The 13,829-nt window shown below is 46.3% G+C and overlaps 1 protein-coding gene across 2 annotated transcripts in view; it reads right to left on the bottom strand.

The window, feature by feature from the left end:
- Positions 1-4,507: 4,507 nt before the first annotated feature.
- LANCL1 (LanC like glutathione S-transferase 1) overlaps positions 4,508-13,829 on the bottom strand; it is a 44,888-nt gene continuing 35,566 nt past the window's right edge. For both annotated transcript variants that reach the window (XM_075529021.1, XM_075529020.1), the window contains exons 7-10: positions 9,821-10,003; positions 8,519-8,695; positions 8,008-8,080; positions 4,508-7,438 (exon numbers count right to left, since the gene is read on the bottom strand). In XM_075529021.1, the coding sequence (XP_075385136.1) occupies positions 7,362-7,438; positions 8,008-8,080; positions 8,519-8,695; positions 9,821-10,003 (510 nt within the window). In that variant the 3' untranslated portion in view covers positions 4,508-7,361. The remainder of the gene's footprint in view (positions 7,439-8,007; positions 8,081-8,518; positions 8,696-9,820; positions 10,004-13,829) is intronic.

The raw sequence follows: 13,829 nt of genomic DNA, 5'->3' as shown, positions 1-13,829 counted from the left end.
CCAATTGCTAATCATCAAAGTAAGATGTAAAACATGGTTTTGGGAACCCTGCCAGGCCAATTGGCCTTCCTCTCTCCTGAGACTCTGACCCTGAGCTCCCAGACGCAGCAACCCATTCCTTTGAAGTGCTTGGTTATGGCTAAGAAGTTTCATAACTTTACTCCTTGTATGTTCTTTACAGCAAAGGCGAGTACACGTGTATTAACATCCTCAAACCTTTATATATTCTTGGATATACACCCATGCAGTCTCACACCTGTTAGCCTGTATGCCAATCTGGACATCTACTTGTTGATCACTTATTCAGGATGGTGTGCATAACAGTAGTTGTCTCCATTTCCTCTCATTGTCTCCACGCCCCCCTTCTTTAACCAACCTCCCTCTTATTGCTGAGTGACTTCTTTTTCACCCAAGTTAACACTTGTCTTCCCCTGACACCCTTTGTGAAACCTTTTGACTTTTTACAATAGTGGCCTCATGCAATCTTTGCTTTTTAGTGATTGACTAATTTCACTCAGCATGACCTCCTGGTTCATCCATGTTATGAGGGATTTCAGATTCATCTTGTTCTTTAACACTGCTGTGTGTGTGTGTTGCTATTGGCTTCTTTTTCCTGTGCTCATTTGTTGGTTTCTTGTCATAGTCTTCATTGCTGTTATTGTAGTGTTTACTAAATCTTCATACAATTTTCCTTTCTTATTTTGATGAGGCTTATTTCTTATCTTTGAGGTTACCCTATAATTTATTAACTTCATCCCAATTTTAAAATAGCCACACAATCTTTGAAAGAACATCACCCCTAATAACTGTCTCTAATTTTAGATAGGGTGAAGCATAGCTCTTGCCTATTGCAAACTCTAATCTTAATACCCTGAACCCAGACCAAACTCACTGCTGGAGGGGAATGACTCATAGTGACCCTAGAGGGCAGAGCAAGGGCGCTGAGGTTAACCTTTATGGAAACAAATTACTTCACCTTCTCCCTGAGGGGCAGCGGGTGAGTTTGAATTACTGACCCTTTGGTAAGCAGCCCAACACATCGTACATTGTGCCGTCAAGGAAAAAGTACATTTTCCATGCAATTTTTGAAGCCCCTTTATATTGAAATGATAATTTCAATTTATCTTCACATCCAAACCGGAAATCTTCTGAGCTGACATCCTATCTAGTTACCGCGCCTAGCAAACACCAGGAACACAAATCAATATCGTTTGAGAACGTTCAAGGTAAATGCTAGGTAGGCATGAACCAACTGCATCGGTGCTAATGGCTACTCACATGTGCGTGAGTTCTCTCTTCAAAAATATTTGTTTACATTTCAACAGATGGCTTCAGAGGGCAATGGATTTCACCTGAATCCCTTCATACTGCTGGTGCTGGGGGTTTTGGAGAATCTGGCTGCATGAGTGGCAATTTGCAGGCAAAACTTTTATCTTCATATTCCCCTCCACCCCTTCCATCCCCATGGTGGCCAACAGGAAGTACTTTCAAGGGTTCCAACACGACCGAGTGGCTGCTGAGGTCTCCCCGCTCTGCATGTCGACTGAGCCAAGCCATCTACAAATCTGGAAAGAAACTGCAGGTCACTGAGAAGAGCACCGTAGAGGTTCACAGCAATACAGAATACATTTCCCTGTCATCGCTCGGGTAATCCATCAACTGACTTCTTCACTAGACTGAGTTGTCAAGAAGTGTTTTTGCTGTTGCTGTCCAGACAATTCCGGCTCATGATGGCCTCGTGTGCAGAACGGAGACGCTTCAGAGAACACTTCAGCCTGTGGACGTTCTGGTGGTGTAGCGGTGCTGCTCTGGCTTCGATCCATGTGCTGGACAGTTCAAACCCACAAACGGCCCCAAGGAAGAAAGATTGGGCTTTCTACTTACGTAAACAGGCTTGGAAACCCAGAGGGGGCTGCTATGAGTCAGCACTGACTCGATGGCTGTGAGGCTGTTTAAAAGACCCTTGAGAAGCGGATCGCCAGTCATGTCTTCCGAGGCACCCCGGGGGCAGTTTGATGGACCGGCCACTCAGCTGGTAGTCGAGTGTTTAGCTGTTGGCACCAGCCAGGCACCCTTGCAGGGATGTCTACCTCAGTACTTCTTAAACTGTGGGTTAAGACCCAATATGGGGTTGGGGAACCAAATGTGAAAGCCTCAAACAAGTTGGCACCAGTGAAAGGCTTATGAATGCACCAGGACTAAGCATTTCATGAATCCAAGGTGTTGCTGATAGCACTGGGTGTGGGGCAAATTCCTCCGGCCAGGAGGCACAGGTCGGGAGGGGGAGAAGTTTAAGAACCCGTAGAGCCATCTTATGTCCCACAGAGTCCCTAGCAGGGCACTTTGTCAATAGGCTCACCCAGGTTGAATGGATTTCAGCGAGAAACTGGTTTCAAGCATTGCTCATGCATGTCTGCTGTATACAAGCCGAGAGGCCAGCAGTTGGGATTCTAGCAGTCGGCGGGTACATGCGTGTGACTTCCGGAACGCTGAATCCTCAGACGACACTCGTTATTAGCCATTGACTTTCAGGGAGTTACATCAGTACTTTGCACATTATAAATGCCTTCCTTAACACCTCAGCTCGCCAGAGAAGAGAAATTAGGCAATTGGGAGACTACGTTATAAACCGATTTATCAAGAGCCGGCCTTTTGCTGCATAATGACTGAGTGCCTCACAAATGCTTCTCTCTAACACTTATTTGCAGAGTGATAGAACATTAGCTGGAGATTTAATGTCACCGTGGTTGTGATTTGCATGTGGATGCAAAGTTAACATCAGGTAGAAAGGCAAAATTAGACTGGTTGGTTATGAGTGCCAGCCCTGCTAAGATCCATCTCTCTCTCTTCATTATTTCACCTCTTGGCTTCGCGCCTTTGCTGCATTCTCCTATTATGCACACAATTGTCAAATAAGTCCCCCAGGATGCCGGAGCACAAAGCTTCTGGAAGAGTGTTTAGACAGTTTACGTAATGGGACCAATGGAGGCAGAGTGTTCTCCATTGTCAGAGGGCCATGCTCCCGTTTGTCTCTTTCCGTGGCGGCCACTGAAGGCGGTGTTTAGGTGGGAAACACAGTAAGGCAGCTTCTCCGGCGGAATGGCTTGAAGGTTGTCCTGTTTCAAGGATGCTTTTGAGATTAGAGAGCACAGGGGACCTTTACTGACAGTCCAGCGGGAAATGGAATACTATTACTCTCTTCTAGCCAGAGAACATGGGGGGAGGAAGAACAGAACTCTCTTCTAATTATAACATTGGGTTGGGGGAGGGTGGGCAGGGGAATCAGCCAAATCACTATGGGAGAATCATCTCCAGGTTCTAATTTGGGAGCTTAGAGCTGGGTGCCATTTAACCTGCTTGTCATGATTTTCCTTCTTGTAGGAAGGTGAGCCAAGAAGCATGGTGGCGCTGTGGGTGAGGCATCGGGATGCTCACTGCCAGGCTCACACCTACCGACTTCTCCATGGGAGAAAGATGGGGCTGTCGGCGCCCACACAGATCGGCAGTCCTGGGAACCCTGCAGAGGGCTGCTCAGGCAGAAGTGACTCCCAGGCAGTGGCCTTGCTTTGCGGGGAGCAAGATGAGCCAGCAAACCAGCCAACAGCGGTAGCGGGCCTGACCAGTGGGATGTGGGTCGTGCAGAGCGAGTGCAATGTGCAGTGCATCACCAGGAGCTTCTGGGTGACCTAAGACATCCGTCCCTCCCTCCCTGCCTCAGTGCCTGCACCTGGAGACACTTCCGGCAATGTAAAGGTGAACCACATCTAACGCTGTCCTCGGCTTCACTCACAGGAATGAAAGAGAGAAAGCGGCCATATCCTGAGGGTTAGGGCCATTCAACAATAGACTAGGGGCCCAAGGTACCTTTGAAGCATATGCACGAGACGACAAATGAAACCCAGGAAGGGAAACAAATAGTCTGTCATTTGCCGCGCCTTCCTGGGCTAAGTGACAGTAGCTGCGTCATGAGAAGCCGCACACAGGCAGCCCCAGCACTGCAGGCCTCCTATCCAGCCTCTGCACTCGCATTTTAGAATTAGCCTCGGTTAATGCCCTCCGCCGATTCAGTTTTTTTTTTTCAGAATTGGTCAGTGGGGAAATCACGTCCTAGAATTAGGCCTCCAGTTCTTAACCACAGGGTAGAGTCTCACCTGTACGAGATGGTGAATACACTGTTCTGCTCGAAGCCTGGTAGAATCTCCCCAATTTCAGAAATGATCAGATTTTGAAATGCCTTTCCCCAATGTATTTCTATTTTCATAAAGGATTGCAAGTCTTTCATTCAATGGTGAATTAAAAAAAAGAAATTAAAATCGGAAGCAAATCCTAGGTAATACAATGGGGAAAAACAAGGGAGTGAAAAGGAAGCCATCATTCAGCATTGAAGGAAAATATTTTTTAAGTTTAAAACAATGCAAACTAACAACATAACAACAATAAGAAAAACTCAGAACGATATCTATTGCTAACGAAATTTTATTCAGTGCCAGTAGTCAACTTCCCTTACAGAACATCGACACACCTGCTGCAGTGATGCTGCAGAGGGCTCCCAGAAGATCCCAAACACACCTGCTTCCCTTCAACAATGCTGAAAATACAGGCAGAAAGATAACGAGACCTAGTCTGAGACATAAAGCACGGCCGAGGAGTTCTTGACGTGGAAAGAGCAAGCGAGCAAACGTTCAACCTTCACATTCTGTGTTTCAGAATCCATGGGGCATTACCGGACCGGATGCAAATTAGCCCGAGAGCAGAGGAGCCGTTGTTTAGGAAGTTAATAAGGGGAAAAAATTGGCCTCGGACCAACTTCTACCTCGAATTCTACCTATTACAAAGGCCTCTTTAATGCCAAATAAGTGTAACTGACATCAAAGATGAAAGAGCAAGCCCACGATGCCCCGGATGAAAGACAGGAAGTCGGGCGCGTTCTGGTAGCCAGGTGAGAATCTCTGGGTCAAGATCATTCCTGCCGCCACTGCGGCTCTCATCACCTCAGGCGCAGAAAGCACAGCAGGAGAAAGCAACACTGCCTGGCGGGCGCCTGCAATCCCACTGCCTCATCTTCGGGCGGACAGAGATGCTACACAGTTTTCTGGAAAGTGACTTCTGGGATTTTAATTTATTTTTTAATCCAAAAGAAAACCACCTGGGGGCGGGGGAATGTAATCCAGAAATATAAGTGAAACAATAAAACGAAAAGAGCTGGTATAAAAGTTACTTTTTGATTTGCCCATAGTATCAAGGTATTGGTCTTAGCTCTGCAGCCTTTTGCCTGAGTTGAAATTTCTATCAAAACTTCTTTTGCACCTGAAAACATTGGGTGGGGTGGGGGTAACCTTTGAATATCGTTTGTATCGGTGAAGTCCTTAATGGTGACAGTAGTTAAACGGCTGTCCAGCTGTTAACAAGAATCTCCTTCATCGTACTTCTTCTCCCTGCCCGAAGGCCTCCCGGGATGCCCTTAGCCGAGCCCTTGGAGAAGCAGCGTGCCCCAGTCTCAGTCTTGGGGCCACAGGAAGGTGGGTTCTGTTCCTTTTCCCTGGGAAAGGCACAGACACCTTCCACTCACACATTGCTCTAAACTGGGCCTTTCTTCTTTCAAGCTACAGGCAAATTCGTTTCCCTGAGCACTTCTCCCCACGGCTGTGAATGCCGACACCGTGGATCTGCAACTCTCACAAGGGAGGCACACAGTGCACACAGCGTACCAGTCAGTACCCCTTCAGAAGCCCAGGGCCACAATGTAGCCCCTAGATTGCACCAGCCACAGAAGGAAGAAAAGACTAATCCTCAGACCTGAGCCCTGGGGCTGGTCTGCAGATCCCACTGACAGAGGACGCTTGCAGGGGTCAGTCAACTTCCAGGAGCATTAGCTATTTAGTTTGGTGCTCCTTGGGAAATAATCGGGGCGACTCCCTGTGGAACCTACATTCATAGTGGAGGTTTGGTTCAAAGTTGCATGAACAATAGCATGCTTTTGTGATCCAGAAAATTGTAAGTAGAGGCACATTTAAAGTTCTTAAACCCTGTGGTATTTTTTTTTTTTTAAACAAAGTCACAACGTGAAAACATAAGAAACAAAACAGGATTGAAAACGGCAGCCACGGAGGCGGTGGAGCTGAGGAGTCAGACAGTGGCACCAAGCGGGAGGCACCAGGCTCAGCCGCTCCGATAGCAAGGCCAGACTCGGAGGCCCAGACAGCGAGGAAAGGGGAAGCCTACAATATCTACTGGTTTCAAACACATCACTGGGCAAAACCTAAGAAATAAACACACTTCCACCACAAGCTTGGCCGTCTTGTTCTAGTTATTTGCTACATAGTATTTCCCGATTCCCCCTCACCCTTTTAAGGAAAAGTAGAGTGATGTAATTATTTGGTGAAAAGATCACATCATTTAGATAAATTCACGGGAGTGCAACTCCCTTATGGCTTTTAGCTCACAGCCAGCACTGAAGCACAGTCATTGCAAACTGAAGTCAAAGCAGAGTTGGGCTGGGCAGGTGAAGGGCAATCCTGGTCACAAAATACTCACACGTGAAACGTGCTTCCTGACCCCGGGTGAGTACTAATAACAAGGACAAACAGCTTTCACTAAGTACGTTCAGTGGGCCCGGGATTCTTTTAGAGAGGGCATGACCCAGTACCTGGGCTACTGGGAGCCAAACTGCAAATCAGAATTCTGAAAGGGATCATCCCACTTTAGAAGTTTTTGATAAAAACGCTCACCATGGAGCCAGGATGCCTTTCCACAAACAAAAAAGGGGCATATTTACGTCTGTTCAGTCTAAACGGCCATTGTGTATGGAGGAATGATCACTACGTGCCTGGCCCTGGAAGGTCCTCTTCTGGAAGCACAGGCTATAGTGTGGCCCCTTTCCTAACCAAGCCCTAGAGAAACACAGTTAGAAAGCTGCCCGACCGCCCGGGGGCGGGAACACCTCAAAGAGAAGAGGTGGGGGCAGCACACCATCAGAAGCAGCCACTCACCTTTAAGTACATTTGGTTTCTTTTTACATTCCTAGAAATTGTAACATACCTATACGCTTCCATAAGGGTAAGCATTCATCCCAATTCCAATAGGTCTGCATGTATATATGCCCTCAAATTACTGCACATCCCACCTCTCCTCCCGTTAGGAAGAAATCACTAAAGGTGAAGTATTTCCTTGCATGCTTCGAGATAAAAGCAAATGGTGAGGAATGGGAACTAGACGAGGGGCACGCTCACAAAAAAAGAACGGACAACTCAGTCAAGTGCAGTTTGACCCCGTGTTTCCATGGACAGCCGTGCAAGCACTTAGCCCAGGTTTGAATACACAGAGAGGGCCATGTAGTGAGCTGCAGGGCGCATGCTTTTCTTTCACAGTTCAAATGCAGGGAACTTGGCTTTCATGGGGACTAGCAGGTCAGCCAGGAAATAGATCGTTCCAGCCATTCCTGGAAGAGAGAGCATGAGGCAGAAGTTAGTACAACAAATAGGATGGGGCTCAATCTCCCCACCCCCACATCAACAGTATTTTATCAATGGCAATGATTTAGATGACGCAGATGCAGCAGTCTGTCTATACCTATCTATGTTGTAATTCAACGTTAGTGTCACATCACTCCTGAGGTGTCCTGCTTCTCTGTGCGGGCAGGTGACAGTGGGCAGGGAACCGGCAGCTTGCCAGAGCCCTGCTCTTACCATGTGTGAACCTCCTCACCACGCTCACTTACCTCGGACCCTCAGTCTCCACCTCGGTGACATTAGGCTCCTAAGGCCCGTGCTGAGGTGACTCCCAGTCGCCTCGACAGAATGCTCACCGTGGGAGTGGCCAGTGTGAATCCCAGCTGGGGCTGTGGTAGTGCTCGAGTTCGTTTTTAGTGCTTACTACCTCAGGGAATAAAGAAGGAACTACGAAATGAATTTGTGGGGGAAACTCAAACTCAAGGGCCCTAACTACTAGGTAGGGAAGGAGACAGCACCCCCACCATCACGAGGCGACCCTGCCACGTGTGAAGAGTACCTTCAAAGAGGGAGAAGGGGGTGTCCGGTGTCCTGCAGCCGTGCTCGCCGTAATCCAAGCACCACTCAGCAAACTGAAAAGGAGGGCAGGTTAAACCACATGACACTTTAGACCTAAATCCCCGAAGCCTTAACACACATTCCTTCAGTGTCCCATTATTCCGGAAGCCAGACGAAAATGGTGAAGAGGCTTTATAGAGAGCAAAGGACGATCCGAAGGGGAGTATTCAGGAAGGGAGGAACGGACTGCGTTCCGTGGGCCACCTAGCAACAAGGCTCTCAAAGACAGGGAAACAGCCATGTTTCCTTCCCTTCCCGCCCCACTCCGCCTCTGCCCACAGGGACTGCTGAGTAGAATTAGGTCCTTCAAAAATAAAAAGATAATTTAATCCAATGGCTTTTGAAGGTTATTCTTAAAAATGGTTTATCTGTACTGTTGTGGCTAAGGGAAAAAAAAGGCCTGATGAAGTGGACCATCATCAAGGCCTCTCTCTGGCAGCTCTCGCGCTCACCTTACAGGCTCTGTACAGGTACTTCATATCCTGCGTGAGGTTGTACAAGGCCAGGAAGGCGTAGGCATTCCCCGCGACGCCATGGCACAGCCCGTACCCTTTCTTCAGCAAGCCATACCGCCAGATCACCTCCGCACACTGGTAGGCATCACTGAGATACTGTTCTTCTTTGAATACCTGCAGGAGTGAGGGAGCGTCTGCTTTGTCATGAGGGATAACAAAGAAGGTTTTAGTGAGAGGCTTTCCTGCGATCAGAAGGGCAGGCGGCGGGGTGGGTGGTGTTATGCTACGGAAAGGAGGAGAGGAAGGGAGCTTGGTAAAAGAGAAAGTGAGTGACAGAGAGATATATTATCCTGGTGACAACAAGTTATATCAAAATCACCAGTTTTGCTTGGTTTTTGTTTTTAAAATAGGCATGGCCTTGTCTGTACAGAATAAATTTTGGGTGTGTTTGTATAGTGAGTGTTAGTAAGTGGCAATGATTTACCTGGAAGCCTATCATTAGTTGCTCGACCAAGAATACAAGTTATTTTCTTTGCTAACAGTGATGTTTTTCCCTACACGTCTTTACACCGCGGAGAAGGTAGTCAGTCATGTATTTATGTGCAAATTGACAGTAAAAACGGCACTTTGTCAAAAAGTAGAGGTGCCTTTGCAAATCTTTTGCTGATCCCTAAATATTGAGCACAGACTTGAGAGTGAGTCTCGCGTGGATACTTTTAATGCTAAGCATCGTTAAGAATAGAATGAAGCCTTCTTACTTTAATTCTTAACTCTGGTTAAGAGTTAATAGGCTTGAGAGTATGACCAGAGCAAGTAGTTGCTTCTTACTTTTAAACAGTATTTCTAAAACAAACAAGCAAACAAAAAAAGTTCCCAGTATTTCTATGAGACCCAACTTCCCAGAATACAGAGTTTGAGATTCTAAAAGTTGATTTAGGTCACTGGATGCTAGTGCCTATTGATAACTTGTAGATCTGTAGTTGCAGATTTGGCCACTAGGGCACCAAAGAAGTGGTTTTCTTTCTATTTTCAATCCTGCTTTGGGCATACTTAAAATGTACCTGCCACCTTGGCTACACTGTCAGTGAGGCACTCTCCCCAGTCTGAGATATGTATGATGTCCATGTGTGGTGCAGATGGATATGGCAAAAATGAATTTTAATCCACTTTCAAGGTGACCTTCGGCCCAACAGGTGATTTATTTATTGCTCTTTTAAGAATAATTTGTAAGATTAGTCTATGTGACACCCCTGTATTGCGTTTTATAATTTACTCCTTAAGCACGAGAGTACACAGTACCTTGTAGGCCTGGATGAGCATGTAGATCACTCCGGGGGCACCGTGGCACCAATGGACAAGCAGATCTCGACTGTCGTCCACACATGGAGGATAATTGCCAGACGGGAATTTCAGCCGGCAGACGTAGTCTACACTGGGCTTGACCAACGTATGTAAGTTCGCCTGGCTCACTTGCAGGCTGGGCTACAAAAGAGAAAGGGCTATTAGTTCTACTCAAGCAAACAGACCTTCTTAGGACCTCAGGAATGAGGTCCTAGGCCAATAATGCATCACCCAAAGGCATGGGAAGTCATTCCACCTACTGGATGTTTCAGTTCCATATTTTGTGATTTCATTTTACGGCTTCAAAGAATGGAACACATTAGAATTCAGCTCAGTTAACTCTTGGGGGCCATGGATGTAGTCTGTGTACTATGTTCCTTTTCAGTATTCGCGCTTATCTACACACATACATGGAGTGATTTCCCTACGGAATGTGCACTAAGTTCTTTAGGGACACGGACTCAACTTCACCCAGAAGAACCCTGTTCAAGCTCAGGGTACACAGGAGAGTCGAATGAGTACATTCTCCTCAATATCCTGCATAGCCTAAAGGGAATGTTTTGTTTTATTCATAGATGCCTTCTGTAATAATCGGCTTTTGGGGGTAAAAATGAAATAATGTCAAATAGCTAATAATTTGCAAATGGAAAAACCAATACTCAGGTCTCAGAGTCCTTATTCCAGCTAATAAAAAGACGCAGGCCAAGATGTTTCCTGATGCTGTTTCCGTGTGAGGTCAGGACGGCGAGGCCATCAGGTACACATGTCCGATTCCAACTCACCCTTGAAACTTTAAAAGAAATAAACTCTCCTGTCCTCAATACCCAAGAATCAGCATTTACTTTGAAAAATAAAGAGGCACTGAAGGATCGTGCCAGAAAACAAGAGATTTAAATCCAACTTGTCAGAAACCCAAACTCCAAGCGTTCTAATTGAGAAGTGTGGCATGAATACGTATCATGGTGGGTCTCTTACTGACACCAGTGCTTGAAATGTGACGTCACATCCCACAGTGACAATAATCTTAAAGTTTTCAGTGTTAGCCTCTCTGTTCATGGCTGTGGGTGGTCTGACATTAATTCTTTCTATAAGTAGCTACTAACCAAGTCGGTAGTAGTGTATAGCCGAGGACGTACATGGAACATGCTAATTGAACAAGGTTCTTTCTGCCGTGTTCTGACGTAGGAAATGGAGGGGACACCTCTGCTGCTTTGGAAAACTTAAAACCATGTATTTTATTTTGCATTTGGTGAAATTTTACACGTAAATTAGTTTTCCAATCAATAATCGACACATTGACAGTTCTGTGACATTGGTTGCCAGTCCCCCGGTGTTGGCACTCGCGGCAGGTCCTCCCGGAGTGCCCATTTCCATTCACCTCCTTTCACGGCCCTCGCTGCCTTCTCCCCTGCAGTTCGGGGAACAGGGGGCCCTTTTGGTTTCAGAGTTGACGATTTTAAGGAGTGCAGTGTGCACTGATGCTCCGGGTACTTTATATGCCCATCTGCTACCTGCCTGGAAGGTGGCCTCTGGGAGTGAATCTAGTTTCAAGGTAGGAGGTTATCTCAGGGCAATTGTCTTGGAGGTTCCTCTACTCTCTTTCAGATAAGTTTGGCCTTTTTGTTTTTTTTAATATAAATCTTGTTACACATTTTTTATCCACTTTAACCAGGACCTTCTACTGTGGTCCTAGTCAGTGTCCGGAGGTCAGAGCTGGGCACCATCTAGATCTTCTGGTCTCAAGTTATTAGAGGAGACTCAGGCTTCCGTAAGTCTCCACTTTTCTTTCTTCACCTTTGTTCCAAGTTTTTAAGACCCTGGATACTACTCACCAAACTACATGTAGAACACAATCTTTCTGAATTGTGTTTTGCCAATGGATTGAGGTGGTCTTAAGCCTTCAAGTCACTACTTCGGTCCCAATGTCTTAGTAGTTTCTATAACTGCGACCCCCATGTATTCTATTTAAAGTGGTCAAACTGGATTGGTCAGACAGCAATTACGGGTGCGTATGTAACAACCATTGTTGGCCCCCCTCACCTATTTAGCATACTGTATATACTCGTGTATAAGCCGAGTTTTTTGCACAAAAAATGTGCTGAAAAACTGAGGCTCAGCTTACACACGGGTCAGTGGTACTCCAGAGAGGTGTAACATCTCGCGGGTGATTGCCGTTCCTCCACTGTTCATTCAAAGCCCCGCTGACACTGCAGGGCTTTGAATGTTTGTTTACTCACACCTAACCAATCAGAGCCGTCCTATGATGTGGACGGCTCCAATTCACAGAAGCACCCGTAGTGACTCACTGATGCTGGCAGCTGAACTGGTAAGGATGTGTCTGTGGCTGCGCTCTGTCTCTCCCCTCTGGTCTCTGTGTTAATTCACATCCTGCATTTCCCACCCTAGGCTTATACTAGAGTCAATCAGTTTTTCTGCTTTCCCAAGTAATAATAGGTACCTCGGCTTATACTCGGGTTGGCTTATATTCAAGTATATATGGTATATATTTCCCTGGTATTTGCTCACAAGTTAGTTTGTCATCACTGCTGTTAGGCTGTACATGTTAAAGTATTCACCCCTGTTGTCCTTTATTCTTAGGTGCTTCTCAGTGTCTCCCTTCCCTTGGCCAATCTCTGCTGAGTTCCCCATATTGTATATTGCCTATCCCTTCACCAGAATCCCCGCTTGTCTACTATCCAATTAGTGATTCTCAATGCCCCCTCCCATCTCCACCCTTGGTAACCAACAAAGAATGTTTCTTTCTACGTGTAAACCTACTCCTGCTTTTCAAACGACAGTGATCTATTCTGAACATTCTTTTAGCACATGTCTCACTCAGAGCACTAATGCCCTCCAGGTGCGTCCATGCTGTGAACTGTGTTGTGGGGTCCATTATTCCTGTTGGTTGCATTGTGCTAATACTGTCTGGATGTGCCAACCCAACCCAACCCAACCCGGCCCACTGCCATGGAGTCAGGGGTGACTCAATAGAGACCCTCCTGTGGGTTTCCGACACTGGAACTATATATGGGAGCAGAGTCCAGTCTTTCTGCCGCCTGCATGTACCATAGTTTATTTACTTTTCCACTGATGGACATATAGGTTGCTTCATATTTTTTTTTGCAATTGTGAATGATAAACACGAGTGCACCTGTCCATTCATGTCACAGCTCGTTGCTACCTCGGATATAGGCACCTAGGATTGGGGCTGCTGGATCGTGTACTCTAGTTCCAACCCTTCAAGGAAGCACCACATAGCATTTTCCACAGTGGCTACACGATTTTTCAGTCCAATCTAACAGCCTCTCCAGCCTTTGTTACTGTTTTTCTGCTGTGTCACTGTTGCCGAGATGAGATGGGATCTCACTGTAGTTTTAATTCGCCTCCCTCTAATGCAGTGGTTCTCAACCTGTGGGTTGATCACCCGATTCATAACAGTAGCAAAATGACAGTTATGAAGTAGCAACGAAAATAATTTTATGGTTGGGGGGGAGGGGCGTCACCACCACATGAGAAACTGTATGAAAGGGTCACAGCATCAGGAAGGTTGAGAACCGGTGGTCTAATGGCTAATGAAGGAGGCCTGGTGGCATGGTCAGGTGCTAACCACAAGGTCAGCAGTTCAAACCCACCAGTCTCTGTGCAGAAGAAAGATGAGGCATTCTTCTGCTGTAAAAAATGCTTAAGGGTCACGATGAGCGTGTTTGGCCTGGATGGCTTATGGCGGCATTTTTCATAGCTATCTGGAAGTCTTCTTTGATAACGAATCAATTCATGTCCACTGCCCCTTTTTAAATCGGATTTCTTATATTTTTTGGTGAGGTGTTTATGTATGTTAAGTAAAGAATGCACACTATGCTGTTGTTGGGTGGTCTGTATATATCTATGAGATCAAGCTGGTATTGTGTTAAGCTCTTCCGTATCTTTATTGAATTTATTTCTATTTCTTTTGTCAACAGGGATGTAC

Source organism: Tenrec ecaudatus, chromosome 13, assembly GCF_050624435.1.
Source record: "Tenrec ecaudatus isolate mTenEca1 chromosome 13, mTenEca1.hap1, whole genome shotgun sequence".
Taxonomy (NCBI): Eukaryota; Metazoa; Chordata; class Mammalia; order Afrosoricida; family Tenrecidae; genus Tenrec; species Tenrec ecaudatus.
The sequence above is the reverse complement of the archived record's forward strand: the minus strand, read 5'-3'. Positions and strand labels throughout refer to the sequence as shown.